This window comes from Caloenas nicobarica, chromosome 5, assembly GCF_036013445.1.
Source record: "Caloenas nicobarica isolate bCalNic1 chromosome 5, bCalNic1.hap1, whole genome shotgun sequence".
NCBI lineage: Eukaryota > Metazoa > Chordata > Aves > Columbiformes > Columbidae > Caloenas > Caloenas nicobarica.
Window position 1 is genome coordinate 15962101 of NC_088249.1, and position 16904 is coordinate 15979004.

General features: G+C 45.9%; 1 protein-coding gene across 2 annotated transcripts in view; it reads left to right on the top strand.

Moving 5' to 3' along the window:
- The first annotated feature begins 6222 nt into the window (after positions 1–6222).
- PRIMA1 (proline rich membrane anchor 1) overlaps positions 6223–16904 on the top strand; it is a 51819-nt gene continuing 41137 nt past the window's right edge. For both annotated transcript variants that reach the window (XM_065636717.1, XM_065636718.1), the window contains exons 1-2: positions 6223–6315; positions 12612–12762. In XM_065636717.1, coding sequence (XP_065492789.1) covers positions 6223–6315; positions 12612–12762 — 244 coding nt within the window. The remainder of the gene's footprint in view (positions 6316–12611; positions 12763–16904) is intronic.

Sequence of the window (16904 nt, forward strand, 5' to 3'; positions counted from 1 at the left end):
AGCATCTTGCGCTCCTGCCTCCTGTGTAAATGGTGTGCTTGCATGCAGATGGAGAAGGTAGCTCTCTACGCCAGGGCTTTGCTCTGCTGGCTGCTGTTTCTCCTGCTACCTTGTGTCTGAGAAGCTCTTCCTGGACTATTTCCAGTCACTCTCCTGACCTCACACAGCAGCACAATGATCCGTCTTAAAATGGTGAAGTTGTAGATACAAATCAGCTCTGCTCTGCTCTCTTTCATTGCATCTCCTCTGAGGATTTTGCACTGTGTTCCTAATCCCCAGAGCCTCGAACCCAGATACGAATCCAGATGGTCCGTGCCCTCATAGCCACAAAGATAGATTGGACAACCCACACCTGAGATCTGCAGGCCGACAGCTTTCTAAAATCTGGTTCCTAACTTTTCAGACTGGGAATCATGTTGATTAGAAACAGAGGTAAGAAAGTAAGAGAGGGAGGGCAGAAAGAGAGAGCAATGTCCTGTGAAATGGAGCACCTTTCAAGCATTTTTTGATGAAACTTTGTCAAATATACAGACCTACAGACAATGGGTTTAGTCACCAATTCAATTATATTTCTCCTGGGCATAGAAACTCCTGGACTTGTAGTTTCAAAGATGATTCTGATGCCTAGGGTTCACTAAAGACACAATTGAAATTAGACTTCAGCCTTCTTTTAATTAGATCAGACCAAACAATTAGACCAAAATATGTGCAGTTTTCTATATGCAGGGGAAGTTTAAAAAAATAAGTTATGCTGATGGTTTTTTTCTTAGTGATTCTCCATCCTTGCCTTTCAGCTGGAACAACCCATGCTCTTGTACGTTTACTCAGCCTCATCTTTGTCATCTATCCATTTCCATAATGGCCTGGGCAACCATGGTTCTGGTCTTATTTCATCCTTCATCTGTAACAACCTCAAGGACAGCAGAGAAACACATCCTTAATAGTAGCATGGAATAAACAGTGAGGTACCTTTTTAGGCCTTACTAAGGTTTGATGAACTTTTGTCACCTTATCAGCCATTTTCCAGTGGAACAACTACAGACTGTAACGTATTAGGCAAATTTACCAGATTTCCATGGTAAAGGGGATGAGGAATTCCTCCTGGAAATGTGCAACCAGCCCTACCTTTTACATCATATCCACGAGGGAGTCAAACAAAGTCCAAGAGTAAATGTGAAGGCGATGTTTTTATATTATCTTTTACACATTCCAATAAAGAGTATTTAAACTTCTGTAAAGACAGATGAAACCTAAGCAGCAATGAATATTTAGTCTAAAAGTTATCCAGCACTTATGTGATTCAGGCAACCTGCAGTTCACTCAGGATGTAGGGACTTCATTCTAACAGCCACAAGAGACTAAGAAAATAGTATTTGTATGGAGAAGCAATATGTTGTGTGAGGAACTGATAAAGCTGAAAAAAACCAGACATATTTGGGGGGCATACAAGCCCTTCCTCACATCTGGGACTTTTTTGGCCACTTTTAACAACTAGTCCCACACATCTTTACCTTTGCATTTATAAACAACGAACAGTGATTCTACTGAGCAAATCCATTCGCTAAAGAGAACAAATTGTGAGAAACTACCAAAAGGGAGCAAGCAAGAGGCCTGTTTATCACTGAATGCAGTATGTCAGAGCTAGAAAACTGAAAAGGCAAGAACAGGCTTACATGATGTATAGCCATAGCTTTTCTGGCCATAAATACAAATCTGCAGTGTCCTCTAACTTCAGGTGCAGGAGCACGAGCTAAAGATAACACAATGCAGCTTTCCATGTTGGTCCTGTTCACTCCTCACCTAAACTGACACGGATTCACTGATTTTGGCAAAGGTATTTCTGATTTATACTAATGGAAAGGAGATACCCTCCCTTTGTTTTCCAGGTGCAGTGCAATAGCCCTAATTTATCTGGGAGAAAACTTGAAAAGCACTTCCTGAAATTCTGGTACTTTTAAGACTTAAAACCCATTTCCAATATTTTATTAACTATTCATTTAATATAATTAATATTAAAGAATCAGTTATCTCGACAACTTATTCTAGATGTGCTCAAAGTTGGGAATCTTGTCCCACAAACTGGAATTATCAAACAATTGAACAAGTCTTCTGAAAATCAAATCTGCTGTTTGTATGTGCAAATACTATCTCCTAAAAACTTCCTGATAAGGTCCTGGGTAGAGACTTTAAATGCAAAACCAATAAATTTGCTTTCCACACTTTGAAAATGCTGCATTAGATATACAGAGCAATAAGAATATCTTTTAAATAATAGCAACAAAAATATTGTCATTTCAAGCCAACATTCAAAGTGAAGTGATGTTGTACATTTAGCAGCCTGACGACGGTATTTTAGACTCAAACCCAAAAATTAGGCTGAGAGAGACAGTGGTTTTGAGCTACAGGAGGCTTTGAAATCTCAGTGCTGAAATGTTCTCTGTTTATGTTTTTCTTAGCATTTCACCAAGTCAGACACTCTTTTTGAGTTCATTGACTCACATCCAGAAATGTCATTACCAAAAAAAGTTTAAGTGGATTCTTCCTAGGCCTGACTGACCACAAAGCTTGAGAAGTGGTCGCCTTTGCTTTCTCTGCTGCTGGCTCCAGCTAAAAACCATTCCCATGTATCAGAAGACACAAGGAAAAATCTACCTACAGTCAGATTGGTGAATATGTATTGATTTAAATGAAGTTTTGACAAGTCAGCTTGGAAGAGAACCTTCTCCCATGCCCTCTGAATTTTGAATACATATTGTAAACTCTATCCATACTGACAAAACAAATAGCCTCTTAGAGTCCATTATAACCATTATGGCTACTTAGATTAAAGGAGCACAATAATGTTTGTTTGCACAGGTAATCAGTGTTGCACTCCTTACTAATGTTTCCTGAGTAGCTGCTGTATTGGAGTGTTAATCATGGTTGTTCTCATTATCAGCAATTGTTTAAAAAAAAAAAAAAGCAAACAAGATAAATACTCTCAAATGAAAGATGAAAGGGAAAAAGAGTAATGGTCATCATTCTACTGAGTGTTAATATTCATCTTAAATTTTTGAGAGACTGCTTGGATGATACTCTTTGTATGGGTTTTTTCTGAAAACAAACAAAAAAATATTTTCAAATACCTTCAGTTTTTATTTTGAGCTATGACACTTATTTAAAAGGCACTTCTAATCTCCATAGCACTGAGCCAGAGCATGGACCTGTGCTGATGACATCAGCCAAGGATCTGGCATTGCTTCTGATTTCTGCGATGTGCTGAATACATCCTGGAGGACAGGACCCCGTTACTGCCTCTGCCACCAAACACACCGCTGCCTTCGGGTAGTTGGACTTGGCCATGCCATTTTGACAGGCGGGAAACCTGGTGCAGGTGATTTTAAAAATGTGCCCAAGATAGCAGAGGAAATCATGGCTGGTAGTAGGACCACGACCCAGGAAATCCTGGTTCTGGTTCAGGCATCATAGCCCTAGCCAATATCCATCTCAACACTTCGGTAGTGTGACTGCTGCAGACAAACCGTCATGTGCTTCCTTGCACCAGTCCTGGTGCTATAAAACACTTAATGTGTTACTAAGCAAAACATATTTGCAGCCTGTCATTGATTCGGGGCCTGCAGTCTTACAAGCACCATATCATTTATCTTCCTTATAAGAGGGAAAAATTACTGGAATCTATTTTCTCTCCATAGAAACTACAGAATAGAAGCCAATGCAACTAATAAAAAGCACTGGTACCATGTGGACAAGAACAGGGCACATATTCAGCCCTTTCTTCAGCCATTCAGTCTAATGGGAAATATGGCTCTATGTGGACCGCATGACTGAGGCCAAAGATTGGATTTAATATATCCACAGTCCAATCATTTCCCCAAGGGAACTGTCAATTACCAGTGTGATACAGAAAAGATGCTGATTACCTGGGCCAAACTCTGCTCTTGTTTGTGTCAGAACAATATCCCTGATTGCACTTGCTTCCACGCGACTGCGGGTCGAGTTTGGCCCCATGTCCTCAGTTCCCTGGGTTGTCTGTGAACCGCAGGAATGCTTCGAAACAACTACGTGGACGATTGCTAATGGCAGGAAAATCCACAGTTCTTCTGACATTAAGGCATTGTAAATACTGAAAGAAATCTGTGTTGTATTTTTTTGGCGTACAATGCCTAAAGCCTTATCTCTCATTCTGTCAGGAACCAAGAACTATGTATACAGATGGTGCAATTTATTATGTTCTGTACTGTGACCAAGTGCTGAAATACCTTCAGGAAATCACCAGAAAGCCTGAAAAGCTTTCCTGTCTCTTGTGACTCCAGCTCACTAAAACTATAATTGAATGAGCACAATATATTAAGCACTGCATGTTACACAGTAGACTTACAGAAAAGGACGCCATCTCTTCCAGCATCATTACAGGAAAAATATTTGCTGGAGAATTACTGCCTGTGTCCAAGGTCATAATGTCTGTCTCTGTGTGCCGCCCTTAAAAACTCACAAGATGAGGATTTACAAATAAATGTCTAGGCTCAATGGGTCTACCTCAGCTCAGGTGTAACTCCATTAAATTCCACTATGCTGTTCTCTTTGTAAGATGTTCTTGGGCCTAATAGTCGTGACATTTAAATCACTATGTCAGGGCTGAAATGAGTGGAGGTTGGTGTAATAGCGTATGAAAAGAGAATTTTAGCCCTGTATCGGCTGATAAGTTAATATGTTTCCATTTCTGCTTCGCTGAGCAGATTTTTATTAAATTGTTTATTAAACTTGGCTCAGTGGGTGCCAGAAATACAAAGAAAAACTAAAATCAGTGTCTTCAAACTCATTCACCTCTGGTGTGAAATGTAAATCTCAAACCTTGTTTGAATCCATTTGCTTACTTCATTCAAAACACTGAAAACAGGACCCCTGTGCCATTGACCGAACAACAGACGCTGATACACACTGGATATATACCTGACATACACCAAGCCCAACTTGTAGCAATGACAACCATTCGCAGAGCAGCTGTTTTGCTCATTAAGTGCTTCACTGGAAGTGAAACCATTTTCATCTTTGATTTTCTACTCTTCATCTTTGATTTTCTCCTGCTTCCTCTTTGCAGGGAGGCTGGGCTGTGGTGCCTCGATATTAGAGCTTGCTCTTTATCCTCTTCCCCGCAAGTGCTGTTAAACATTTCCACGTGCCTTGTTATGACACAGAAACATGAATGCCACAAAGCATCTTCTTCATTACATCGCACGGACACCGGACTGGGGACACAGACCCGACAACTCCTGCCTGTCACAGGCAAAGCCTTCCCATCCCTCGGGGGGGAAATACGTAAATAAATAAACGAGCAAACCCAAAAACCACTTGGCTGCAATTGGGACGAGGATCCTCCAGGACACGGGGGTGCCGGTTGATCTCTCGCCTCCCCCTGGGCTTGGCCCCGCTCCCGGCTGCGGGGAGGGCGCGGGGGGCGGGTGCGGCGCCTCCCGGGCCCGCCGGAGCTCTCCGAGCCGCCTCGGGGGCCGCCCCCGCCCTGGGCCAGCCTCGCCGGGGCCGAGCGGAGCGAAGCCGCCGCCGGGAGGAGCCCGGGCGGGGAGGGAGAGCCGAGGGGAGCCGGGCGCGCAAAGGACTGCCTCGATGGGCTTGAAAAATCACTGCAGCAGCAGCGGCGGGCAGGGGGGAGATGCAATCCCCGGGCTGCGCTGCCACGCCGCTCTCTCCGCCTCTCCCCCGCTCCGGCTCCGGCAGCGCTCGGCCCTTCCACCCCCACGCCCGGCCCCTCTGTCCCCGCGCCCGGCTCCAAACTTTTTCGGCCGCCCACTCGCCTCCCGGGGTGTGAGGGAGCCCCGGGCTCAGCGGTGAGCGCCGGGCGAGGAGCCCCCCGCGCGGGCGGGCTGCCGGCGGCGGCCGGCGGAGCATCCCGGGGAGGGGCGGCCGGCGGGGCGGGCAGGGAGGGAGGCGGGCAGGGCGAGGGTGGAGGCATGTCTCCCCGCTGAGGGAGCCGGGACTTGCTGGGCGCTGGGTTTTCCCGACCACCCTTTCCCCTCCCCACCCGCCCATCTCCCTGCCTCTCTTCCCCCTTCTTCCCTCCCTCCCCTCCCTCCCTCCCCTCCAGAATTAAAGTTGGGACAGTCGCGCTCCGGGGATGGGTGCGAGCCAACGCCTCTGCTGCCGGCTCGCTCTGCTCCCTCCCCAGGTCGCCCGGAGCCCGCGCCCCCGCCCGCCCGCCCAGGAGGGATGCTGCTCCGGGAACTGCTGGGGCTGCTCCGCTGCTGCTGGCCCTCCCTGCTGCTGCACTGTGCCCTCCACCCGCTCTGGGGCTCCGTCCAGGTAGGGCTGCCCGAGTCTGCCCAGAGCCGCGCCCGCCCGCCTGCATAGAGGGAGCGGTGGCGGCGGGGCCGGGGTTGGGGGGCGGCAGGCAGAGCCCCCCGGCCGACACCCCGGTAGTGCGGGGAGGGCGCTGGGGCAGGCGGGTGCTGGCGGGGCGGTGGTCGCGCAGGCGGCCCCCGGAGTAGGGAGAGCTGTTGCTCTTCTCGGCGCGGTGCCCCCCCACGTCGGCTGCTGCGGGACGGAGCGTGTAAGGGGTGGGCGGCCGAGTCCCAGCCCCGGGAGCGCTGAACTCGAGGTGGTCTGTCTGAGCAAGATGTAGTTGACTTTCTTCGGCGCGCTGGCAGCCAGAGGGTTTGTAAGAGCATTTTGCTGTAAGTGGCAAGATGCACAGGAAGAAGCAGTGCACCGGGTGAAGCTCCGGCAGTCTAATTTTGGTCATGTTTTGCCGTGGGTTTTTGATGTTGATTGCAAATTGAGGATTCTCTGGGTAAAGGGCTGAATCAGCTTTTGCCAACTCCGATGCTGTGATGTTGTGTGACCTTGATTGTAATGTGGGGTGACCAGCAAGATGGACTGAGAGAAATTAGTATATGGTAAGGGAGAGCGACCATCCAGTTTGGAGAATCAGAACAGCAGCAAAGCTGAACTCAGATGCGTCACTGATATTTTAAAGTTTATTTATAATATATGCCTTCAGAGGAGTGATTGATGAGCCAGCCAAGTGCTGTTCAAGAACAGAACAATCACAGTTTCTTTCTTGGATAAAACACAGTGGAGACTCCACATCTTTTACTCCCTGTTTTAAACTTAGTGACTCCCAAGTGATTAAAGAGAGACGTTGTTTGTTTTAGCATCTTGTCTTTTGCAGTGAATGACAAAGGGGATTTTTGCTCCGTAGGAATTAAAATGAACAGAAATACAACAAAAACAACCTTCTTTAAACCAATGCCCCTGTCATAGAAATCTCTGCCAGCACTACCTTCCTGCTGTCTTGCTCAAATATTCAGGTAGCTAAGCTTAAGTTAAAACTGTTACGGCATTTTTAAGGGAAGTACAATCGTGTAAAGAGATGCCTTCTGCAACCTCTCTCCTGTAATCAGTCAGTCAGTCAAGCAGATTAAAAAAAAACCTCACACGAACATCTTTCTGGCAAATTACTCAGATGATCTAAACCAATGTTTCAAAAATAATTACATTTGTAAGAACTGAAACAGGCTCTGGGAAATGCAAAAGCCAAGGGGCCCAGCCTTTCCTTGCAATAATTTGGAAGTTTTGTTGTCCTATTCATCAACTGCACTTGTGCCTGCTGTTCTGTGGAAGGGCAATCAATAAATCTGCTCATGCTCAAGCTTTTTCAAGCTCTCCCAAAACTAGGGTGTATCTAAGGCTCCCTACAACAGGTACCAAATGGGAAAGGCAGGTGTGGAGCTCTCACTGGCATGCTGGCCTTCCTGTGGCCAAAACTCCCTCATCTTCAGACCCATTCCATGACTCCCTTACCCATGTTGAGTTGCTCTTATCTTCAAAGTCTTGCAAGCCATATTCTCCTCAACTAATTCAGTAGTATGTCCCATCATGTTGCTCTCCTGTCCCTGCTCCATCTATAGCAGCCATCGTGTTTTCTCACATCTCTTCTCCCAGCCCCTCTTCACCCATTTGTCTGTGCAATGACTTATGTGTGGCAGGGCCCTCCTCAGGCCCTGCCTGCCTTGAGGCACTTAAGAGAATCAGTCAGATGCTAATCAGAGGAGAAGCATTTCTCTTATTAAAACAAAATGAACCAACGACAAAGACCAAAAAAAAAAAAACCCCAAAAATGCAAAACACAAGCAAACAACAACAAAAAACCCCACACAAACAAAAAAACAAACCAAAACCCACAATCCTTTCTTATTAGTGTCATAGCCAGCACTGTGACAAAAAGGAAGGGACGATTCTGTCTGAGGCTTTTGACATAATTAAAAAAAAAAAAAACCAACAGAAAGTGTCATGATGAATAGCAAGGTCATGTTTTTTTCTGGTTTCATAAACATGGATCTGGATTAACTCTGATGTGAATTATGCAGAGCTGTCCTGGGATTTACGCAGCAATCTTGAGATCTCATCTCTGTAGACTGCTTCCAAGACACAAAGCTCTTCCCACTTCAGCAGGCTTTTAGAGGTCTCTGTGCCTTTTCAGTCAACTGCACTTTTCTTTTCAATCCTTCCTCCTTTTACCTGATTCAAAAATTCACAAGACGGCTACCCTCCGGGGACTGTATTAATCCTCTTTTCCCATCTCACTCTGTAGAGCATGCTCGTGGACTGCTGCAACCCCATGGGACTCTACTGAAATACTAAACAGCTCTGACCACATGCAGATTTATTATTCTACTCTATGCAAAGCAGGACTAGGACCACTGTTTCTGAAGGAAATCTCGGATTAAAAAGAAATACATCACAAACACGAACTTCAACTGAGAGACTGCAAAAGGAAACCACCAGTTACCACTTTGTTTGCTTTTCCCTGGACAATTGTGGATCAAATTTTAATTGCCATGAGTATTTAAAAGCGTTTGTATATTTTTTTGCAAAGCATGTTCATATAAAAAGCACAAATCCATAAAGTCAACTCTTTATGTCTTTTTAGAGCAGGGAAAAAATGCATCAGCTTGAAGTCCGGGCAACATATATGTCCAAACTGGCCAACTGCTAAGTGTATTAAGAAAGCTTCATGCCAAAAAGCAACCAAGTTTTAGACAGGTCAAGAAGACACATGTTCATGGCACCTCCAGTGCCTGGAGGAATGTCTGGAAGGTGCAGAAGTGATGACTAGGGAACAAGCCCTGTGTGGTCCAGCTCTGGAGATGACCCCTTGCCAAAGCAACCTCTGTGCTAGAAACTGCCTGGCAGCCCAGCAGGTTTCTGATTAGTCATTATCGGCAAGGTGCTTCCAAAGCCCCTTTGGGGCCACGCTACTGTCCAACAAAACAAACTAGCAGTAAAGTTTGAGGCTGGACTCTAATTAGCAAACCTGTGCAGTGAAAGATTAGGCTCTTTCAACACACCTCTTTTCTCCTACCATCTCATGTAAAGACAGCTTACCTTGAATTGCAGGCAGTAAGAAAGAACATGGACTAATTTATTTCATCATCCTCTGCCAGAGCAAGATTGTTCCCTAAAGCATATTTTCTCATGATTTGCTCTGCTTACCTTCAGAAGACACAAGTAATAGCCTTCATTCCTTTCATAAGAAGACTAATAGATATCAACAGTGGGACTCTTTTTTTTTTTTTTGAAAAGGAGCCAAATGTCATTTATTTTTTTCTTAATCCTATCTCGCTACTGTTAGTTAATCTTCTTGCAGCAGCCTTTGACTATTTCTCTTCTCCTGGCGGCCCTCAACCTTGATTCATGTCTTTCCTTTTCCTGCCAGATTTCAGCCAACTTACAGTATATTTATGATTTTAAACTAACCCTCCAAGACAAAGCCCTGGCAAGATAATATCCGTGTTCCTACAGGTATTCTCTAACAACCACACATTTCACTGAATAAGAAGCAAAGGGAAAGAAATAGGTGATAATGCCTGTGCTTTTAAACATCAGCTATTTCCCAACCATTCCAAAATGATGGTAGCAAATTTTGATAAGGGTTCAGACTAAGGTATTGAGAGACACATCAGCTTTTTTTTTTTCCCCAGAAATAATATTTTAAAAACACAAGAGCAGAGAGTGGCTGGGCATGTATAGGGTTAATCTTGTCTGCAAAGTAGTTGAGGAAAACATCCACTGGTTTCTGAGGACACTCTATTACCAGCCTAAGGTAGAAGAGCCTCCTAGGATTTAAAAGCAGTCAATAGTTCTAAAAAAAGGCAGGGCAAGCCTTTAGTTCTGGTTGATATTAAGTTAGAGCAATAAGTCAATGTAGCTTTTCCATAACCAGCACCGTCTTCAGACTTATATACACAAGGCTGCTTCTGGTCTGCAGATGAAGCTGGCACCAAGTCTGCTCAGTGTTATTCTGCCCTGTCTCCATCCTCTCCCATTGCACTGGCTCCTGTGAGACTGTACCAAGCCATAGGATTCAGCAACTGGGATCCAGGTAGGGGATGATTATTGTAGCTAGGAGTTAATAGTAGTTTTCTAAATCAGCTGCTGGGGCTAGTGGAGAGATGTTGCCCTACCTCCTCTGTGAGCATGGTAGATGTTGTCTCACCAGTACAACTAGGAGGTACCCCAGGTGTTCCACTGCCACCGCATGGAATGGGTGCTCTTCCTACAGAGCTCCTCTTGGGAGGGTCCCTAACACCCCAACCCAGCATGTGAACGGCATTGGAAGAGCTGAAACGGCATGGAGGATATGCTGCTGGCTGTGATCACTTACTTTAAAAATAAATAAGCCTTCTTAGGTGACAGATTTATTACCAAGCCGTGAGGGATTATGAAGCCGAGTCACTTTGATTCATGAGAACATTCAGAGAGTTTGTGTAAGTCCCTGGAAGCTGTCTGGGATGGTCTTTAACCATCCTCTGACTGTTACCTGATGGTGAAGGGGAAAGTTGGAAAGTGCTTGTGCTGAATTTGTTTTTCCCTATGTTTGGTAATAGATTTTGACAAGCTGTTTAAAGAACTGAGCCTTCTGACTTGTGCTGTGCTGAGCCGTCCTTCCAAATCAGCTACACATAGCCTCTTCTATTCTTTCCTCCCTCTCTATAATATTTAATCAACAAAGCCCAACCTCCGTTTCCCTGAGGCCAGAGTAATACATCTTTCTGCATTTAGAAACCTCCTACGCATGTGAACATGTCCTTTGTGCAGTGATGTTGTTTTAATTAGCCATGTCTCTCTTTTCGGCCAAAAATACATGAAATGACTGTGGCAGCTTTCCTGCAGCCAAAAGGCAGCACAGCACCCCGGTACCCAGCTGTGGGCAGTGCCAGGGTTGAGAGGGGAGAGAAGACAGACTTTTGTGCCCAGAACTGTCAGGGGAAAGGAGGCAAAGCTTGGGCAGGAGAGAGGAGTGGGGAGAAGGCATCCCTCGGTGACCCGGGGTGGGCAGAAGAGGCATAAAACACATCAGAAATTATAGCATGAGACATCATCTTTGTATTGACTGACATATTGTGGAAAAGAGCTAATTAAAGAAGATTATGTTAGGCCCAAACTATTAACATTAGGACAAGAACCCAAGAGCGAACTGTACAAGGCAACAGTTGAATGCCAGCATAACTGTCCTTAGTTTCAGCAAGACACAAGTCTGCCCCAGGTGGTCTCCTCATCTTACATTTAAAGTGCTTGTTAGATAACGTGCTTATTCATCTTGTCCCCTTGAAATTTTATCCAATATTTTGCATGAGTATCAGTCCATTCAGAAAGAGCTGGCTTAGAGGCCTCTGAAGTAAACACCTCTCAGAAAGTCCTGAGATGTTCAGCAAATTTCCTTTTCATTTGGGACTTACTCTTCTTCATTTCATAGTATTAGATTAGGAATTCTACTGAATATTCCTCCTGGTCATGTAAATATTACTGATCACAAGAAAAATATGCTGTTAATAAATGGTTCTTGTCGCAACTAGATCAAGCTATTGAATATATTGTAAATTAGTACTGGCTAAATCATTGTTGGTGGCCAAGCGATGCCAACTCTTGGGTTCTGCAGTGCATCATCTTCAGCTGTATTACTAGCCGACACTGTATGTTATGGAGTCTACAAGTCACAGTCTGTGGCATTTCCATTTTGACCGTGTTATTGATGTGGTCCACAGATGAGTAAAATGTGGGCTCCCTCTCCAAGTGGTGAGAAGTGACACACTCCATTAAATGCTCTCTGAACATCAAAGGGCGGCTGGCAAAGCTGAGGAGAGATCTCCTCTGGCTTTAGTTCTGCCATAAGGAAGATGAACATAATCCTGACCCTAACTGCCTTGTAATTTTTATTAGCTCTCTTTGGCTTGCAGCAACAACCCTGTGAATAATGCATGCTGCTAGATGGCTTTCCTAAGGAAAGAAGGCCTACACAATCACAGTCTGCCACAACCTGCCTTTTCCTTACCCTATAACTCAGAAACCAGCCAGCCAGTTTCACCCAAATTTGACAAAGGGAAAGAGTTCTTGAAGATACTGTGTTACGTAAAGAAATGTAAAATGGAGATCACGTAGGGATGTAACTTCCTTGAAATGGCCTTAGTGAGGAACACGAGCTCAGTTTTCACTACAGGGCTGAGATGCCATTCGGGTAATCAAGCCCAAGAAACTCACTCACGGCAAATCAGTTTTCACTGTTTCTGCTGCTCATGCAATGACTTGTTTCTTCACAGATCACTCAGGGTGAGCCCCAGAAGTCATGCTCCAAGCCTGTAGCAGAGGGAGTCACAGAGAGCTGCCAGGAAATCTGCCAGTGCAGGCCACCTCCACCGTTACCACCGCCTCCTCCGCCTCCACCGCCCCCGAGGTTGCTCGTGGTGCCCAGTAAGTAGCTGCTGGTACGGTCGTGGTGCGCTGAGGGAGGGCAAAATAACGGGGACGCCTGGACAGATGGAAGGAGAAAGGATGTGGGAGAGGGCACAGCTAGCTCGTTTGTCATTTTCCACTTAGCAAATGGAGGCAAAAATGTTCTCAGTAGAGATGGAGATCTGTTTTCTGATCAATGAATAATGCTTGGCTTTTGGAGGAGAGCCAGAGAAATTCCCTCTTTTCATTGCATTATATATGATTCGTAGGTTTAAATGGTTTCCTAATGCCCTAACCCTGGGAAATACTCTCCCTCGCAGACACAGTGCTGTGCTTCCCCTTGAGTTACCTGACCCCACATGTTGCCAGGTGTGCAGCTGGGAGGTTTGAGTGCTCTGCGACAAATTAATTTATAAGCAGGCAAAAATTCAAACACTCTGCCTAGACCACCCTGCAGGTTTGGCTCTCTTCAGGACACTGGGGCTCTACTGGTTTACCACAGCAGTGAGTCACATTCACTGGTTTTAAATTGTTTATGACTGTATACAAAAGTCAGAGGCATGTCAGGAGTCAATGGCAAGTCAGCAGTTTTCCCGCTAATGCACATGCAGTCTACGACTCATCTATTTCTCTCCGTGCAAATCAGTGCTCCCAAGCCTTACCCAGCCCACCCAAGCTCCTCTTAATTTCCACCCACGCACCCCCATATCCAGCACACCTTGTGCCTGCGGTTCCTGCCGGCTAGCTCTGCCAGCTTCCTTCTGCATCGCTATTCCTATGGTCGCTGACACACAGATCCTTTCTGCAGCGCGACAGCTGTGCTGGTGGTCCCTGGCAAGGCAGTCCCTCTGCAGGGGGACAGACCTCGCTGGAGCTATCCAGGCTGGCTGAGTGCAGGGACATGGGCTGAACCCTGCACAGATGCTTTTAGGTCCCAGGTGTTTGGTGTTCCAGCAAATCTCCTTAATGCTTCTGTATTTTTGCAAATTTGTCTCTCCCTAAAAGGCTGCCTATTAATTTCTCTCCTTGCTTACATAAACTCTCCTGGGAACAGTGTTGCAAAGTATATCTATTATCCTTCTCAGTGCTTCCCCCATGGGAAAAGAAATCATTAAGTAGCATCATTTGGCTGTTTGTCTTTATCACTGCCATCCTCAGATGTGCAGAAGACATGAAGAAGGCTTTTGCACAGCTTTTAGCGGGGCAGAGGAATAGCAGAATTTTACAGTGTTTTCTGCCAGAAGAATGCTTTGCGTTTGTGCCACAATGCAGAAAATTAAGGCAAAGGCAGGAAAAAAAACTAGTGAAACACTTGGGAAAGGAAGTACAAAGTTTGGAAAACAGAGATGAAGGGTTTTTAATAGCAGGAAAAATCAATGTTCAGGAAAATGTCATGGACAGCAATATAGAAAATTCTCTTGATCTTTGTCTCACAGTTGGCAAATAAAGCACTTACTTTGCCACTCAGTCTACTTGTACCTGGGGTACCCCGTTGCCCCAAGGGAGCTGCTCTTACCCACACAAGAGGTGGCAGAGCAGTGCCAGCACCAGGACAAGCCCAGGGACCAGCGCTGCTGCTCAGCTGCCCCAGGATGAGAGCACTACATGGCTGCCCAGCTGCATCCCCTCCCTGGGCTGACCTCGGGCAGCTGCTCCGAGAGCCTGGATTTGTCTCCTGGGAAGTAAGAAGGAAATAGTATCAGAAAAAAAAAAAATAAATAAAAGTCTGTCACACATTGCAAAAAGACGAAAGAGAAATCACATGGGCCTGCGACTGGGATAGCCTGATGCTTACACAGGCTGGATTGCCAGGTGCTAACTCAGTTCTAAAAATGAGCTATATAAATCCAGATGACTAATATTTAAACAACCTATTTTGTTTCAAATACGATAAAAAAAAATAGATTACACATTCCTTTCACCAGTAAGTTTTAGAGCAGCAATCAAGTGCCTCATCTTGAGAGATGCTTTCATTATTATCAGCTGTCTAGGCACTGTGATTTAGCCCACGTGTACACAGCAATCCCCATCCTTATGAGAATGAGCAAGCCTCATGGTTAAATATTGATGTTACAGACACCGCTTTCAAACAGCATTCAGAGGAGAGGGCAGTAAAGGGACAAGACAAGCTATTATTAAGTGGTTGATGCTAGACTTGCACTTTGCACTTTTTAAGTGATTAAAGATAAGTAGTAGAAAGACCTCTGCAAAAAAGCAGCAGCCCAGGAGCTGCGGGTTTTTTACCTTTACAAGGTGCAGTGTCTGCGCCGTGAGCCACTTCATAAAGGTGCTGGCATCGTTCTCAGAGCTTTGTGAACCACAAAAGGCTGCAGCCTTAAAAGGTCTTTTTGCCATCGAACTGAACTTTGCTGGAGGTTGAGATCACAGAATCACAGAATCACAGAATGTTAGGGATTGGAAGGGACCTCAAAAGATCATCTAGTCCAATCCCCCTGTCGGAGCAGGAACACCTAGGTGAGGTTACACAGGAAGGCGTCCAGGCAGGTTTTGAATGTCTCCAGAGAAGGAGACTCCACAACCTCCCTGGGCAGCCTGTTCCAGTGTCTGTCACCCTCACTGAGAAGAAGTTTCTTCTCAAATTTAAGTGGAACCTCTTGTGTTCCAACTTGAACCCATTACCCCTTGTCTTACTGTTGGTTGTCACCAAGAAAAGCCTGGCTCCATCCTTGTGACACCCACCCTTTATATATTTATAAACATTAATGAGGTCACCCCTCAGTCTCTTCTTCTCCAAGCTAAAGAGGCCCAGCTCCCTCAGCCTTTCCTCATAAGGGAGATGCTCCACTCCCTTCATCATCTTTGTGGCCCTGCGCTGGACTCTCTCCAGAAGTTCCCTGTCCTTCTGGAACTGAGGGGCCCAGAACTGGACACAATATTCCAGATGAGGTCTCACCAGGGCAGAGTAGAGGGGAAGGAGAACCTCTCTCGACCTACTAACCACCCCCCTTCTAATACACCCCAGCATGCCACTGGCCTTCTTGGCCACAAGGGCACAGTGCTGGCTCATGGTCATCCTGCTGTCCACCAAGACCCCCAGGTCCCTTTCCCCTACACTGCTCTCTAACAGGTCATTCCCCAACCTATACTGGAACCTGAGGTTGTTCCTGCCCAGATGTAAGACTCTACATTTTCCCTTGTTATATTTCATTAAATTTTTCCCTGCCCAACTCTCTAGCCTGTCCAGATCTCGCTGGATGGCAGCACAGCCTTCTGGCATGTCAGCCACTCCTCCCAGCTTGGTGTCATCAGCAAACTTGCTGATAGTACACTCAATTCCCTCATCCAAGTCGTTGATGAATATATTGAATAATACTGGTCCCAGTACTGACCCTTGAGGGACTCCACTAGATACAGGCCTCCAACCAGACTCTGCCCCATTGACCACGACTCTCTGGCTTCTTTCCTTCAGCCAGTTCGCGGTCCACCTCACTACCCGATCGTCCAGTCCACACTCCTTCAGTTTAGCCATGAGGATGCTGTGGGAGACTGTGTCAAATGCTTTACTGAAGTCAAGGTAGACCACATCCACCTCTCTGCCTTCATCAATCCACCTTGTTATGTCTTCATAAAAGGCTATGAGGGTGGTCAAGCACGACTTCCCCTTGGTGAAGCCATGTTGACTGCCCCTGATGGCCCTCTTATCCTTGATGTGTCTTTAAGATGGCACCAAGGATAAGGTGTTCCATCACTTTCCCAGGGATGGAGGTGAGGCTGACCGGTCTATAGTTGCCCGGGTCCTCCTTCTTGCCCTTTTTGAAGACCGGAGTGACATTTGCTTTCCTCCAGTCCTCAGGTACCTCTCCCATTTCCCAAGACTTGGCAAAGATGATGGAGAGTGGTCCAGCAATGACTTCAGCCAGCTCCCTCAGCACCCGTGGGTGCATCCCATCTGGACTCATGGATTTATGGATGTCCAGATTGCTTAACTGGTCCCTAATCCAGTCCTCATCAACTGAGGCAAACTCCTCCATTGCCCTGCCTTCCTCTGGGGCCTCAGGAGTATGGGGGTACAGAGATCATCTCTGCATCCTTCTAAAACAGCTACTGTGGTTTGCACCTGATGATTAAAGCCAATAGATACAAAATTCCTGTCTGTCCAGTTACTGCAGACACTGACATCTCAGCTATCTGCTAAACGA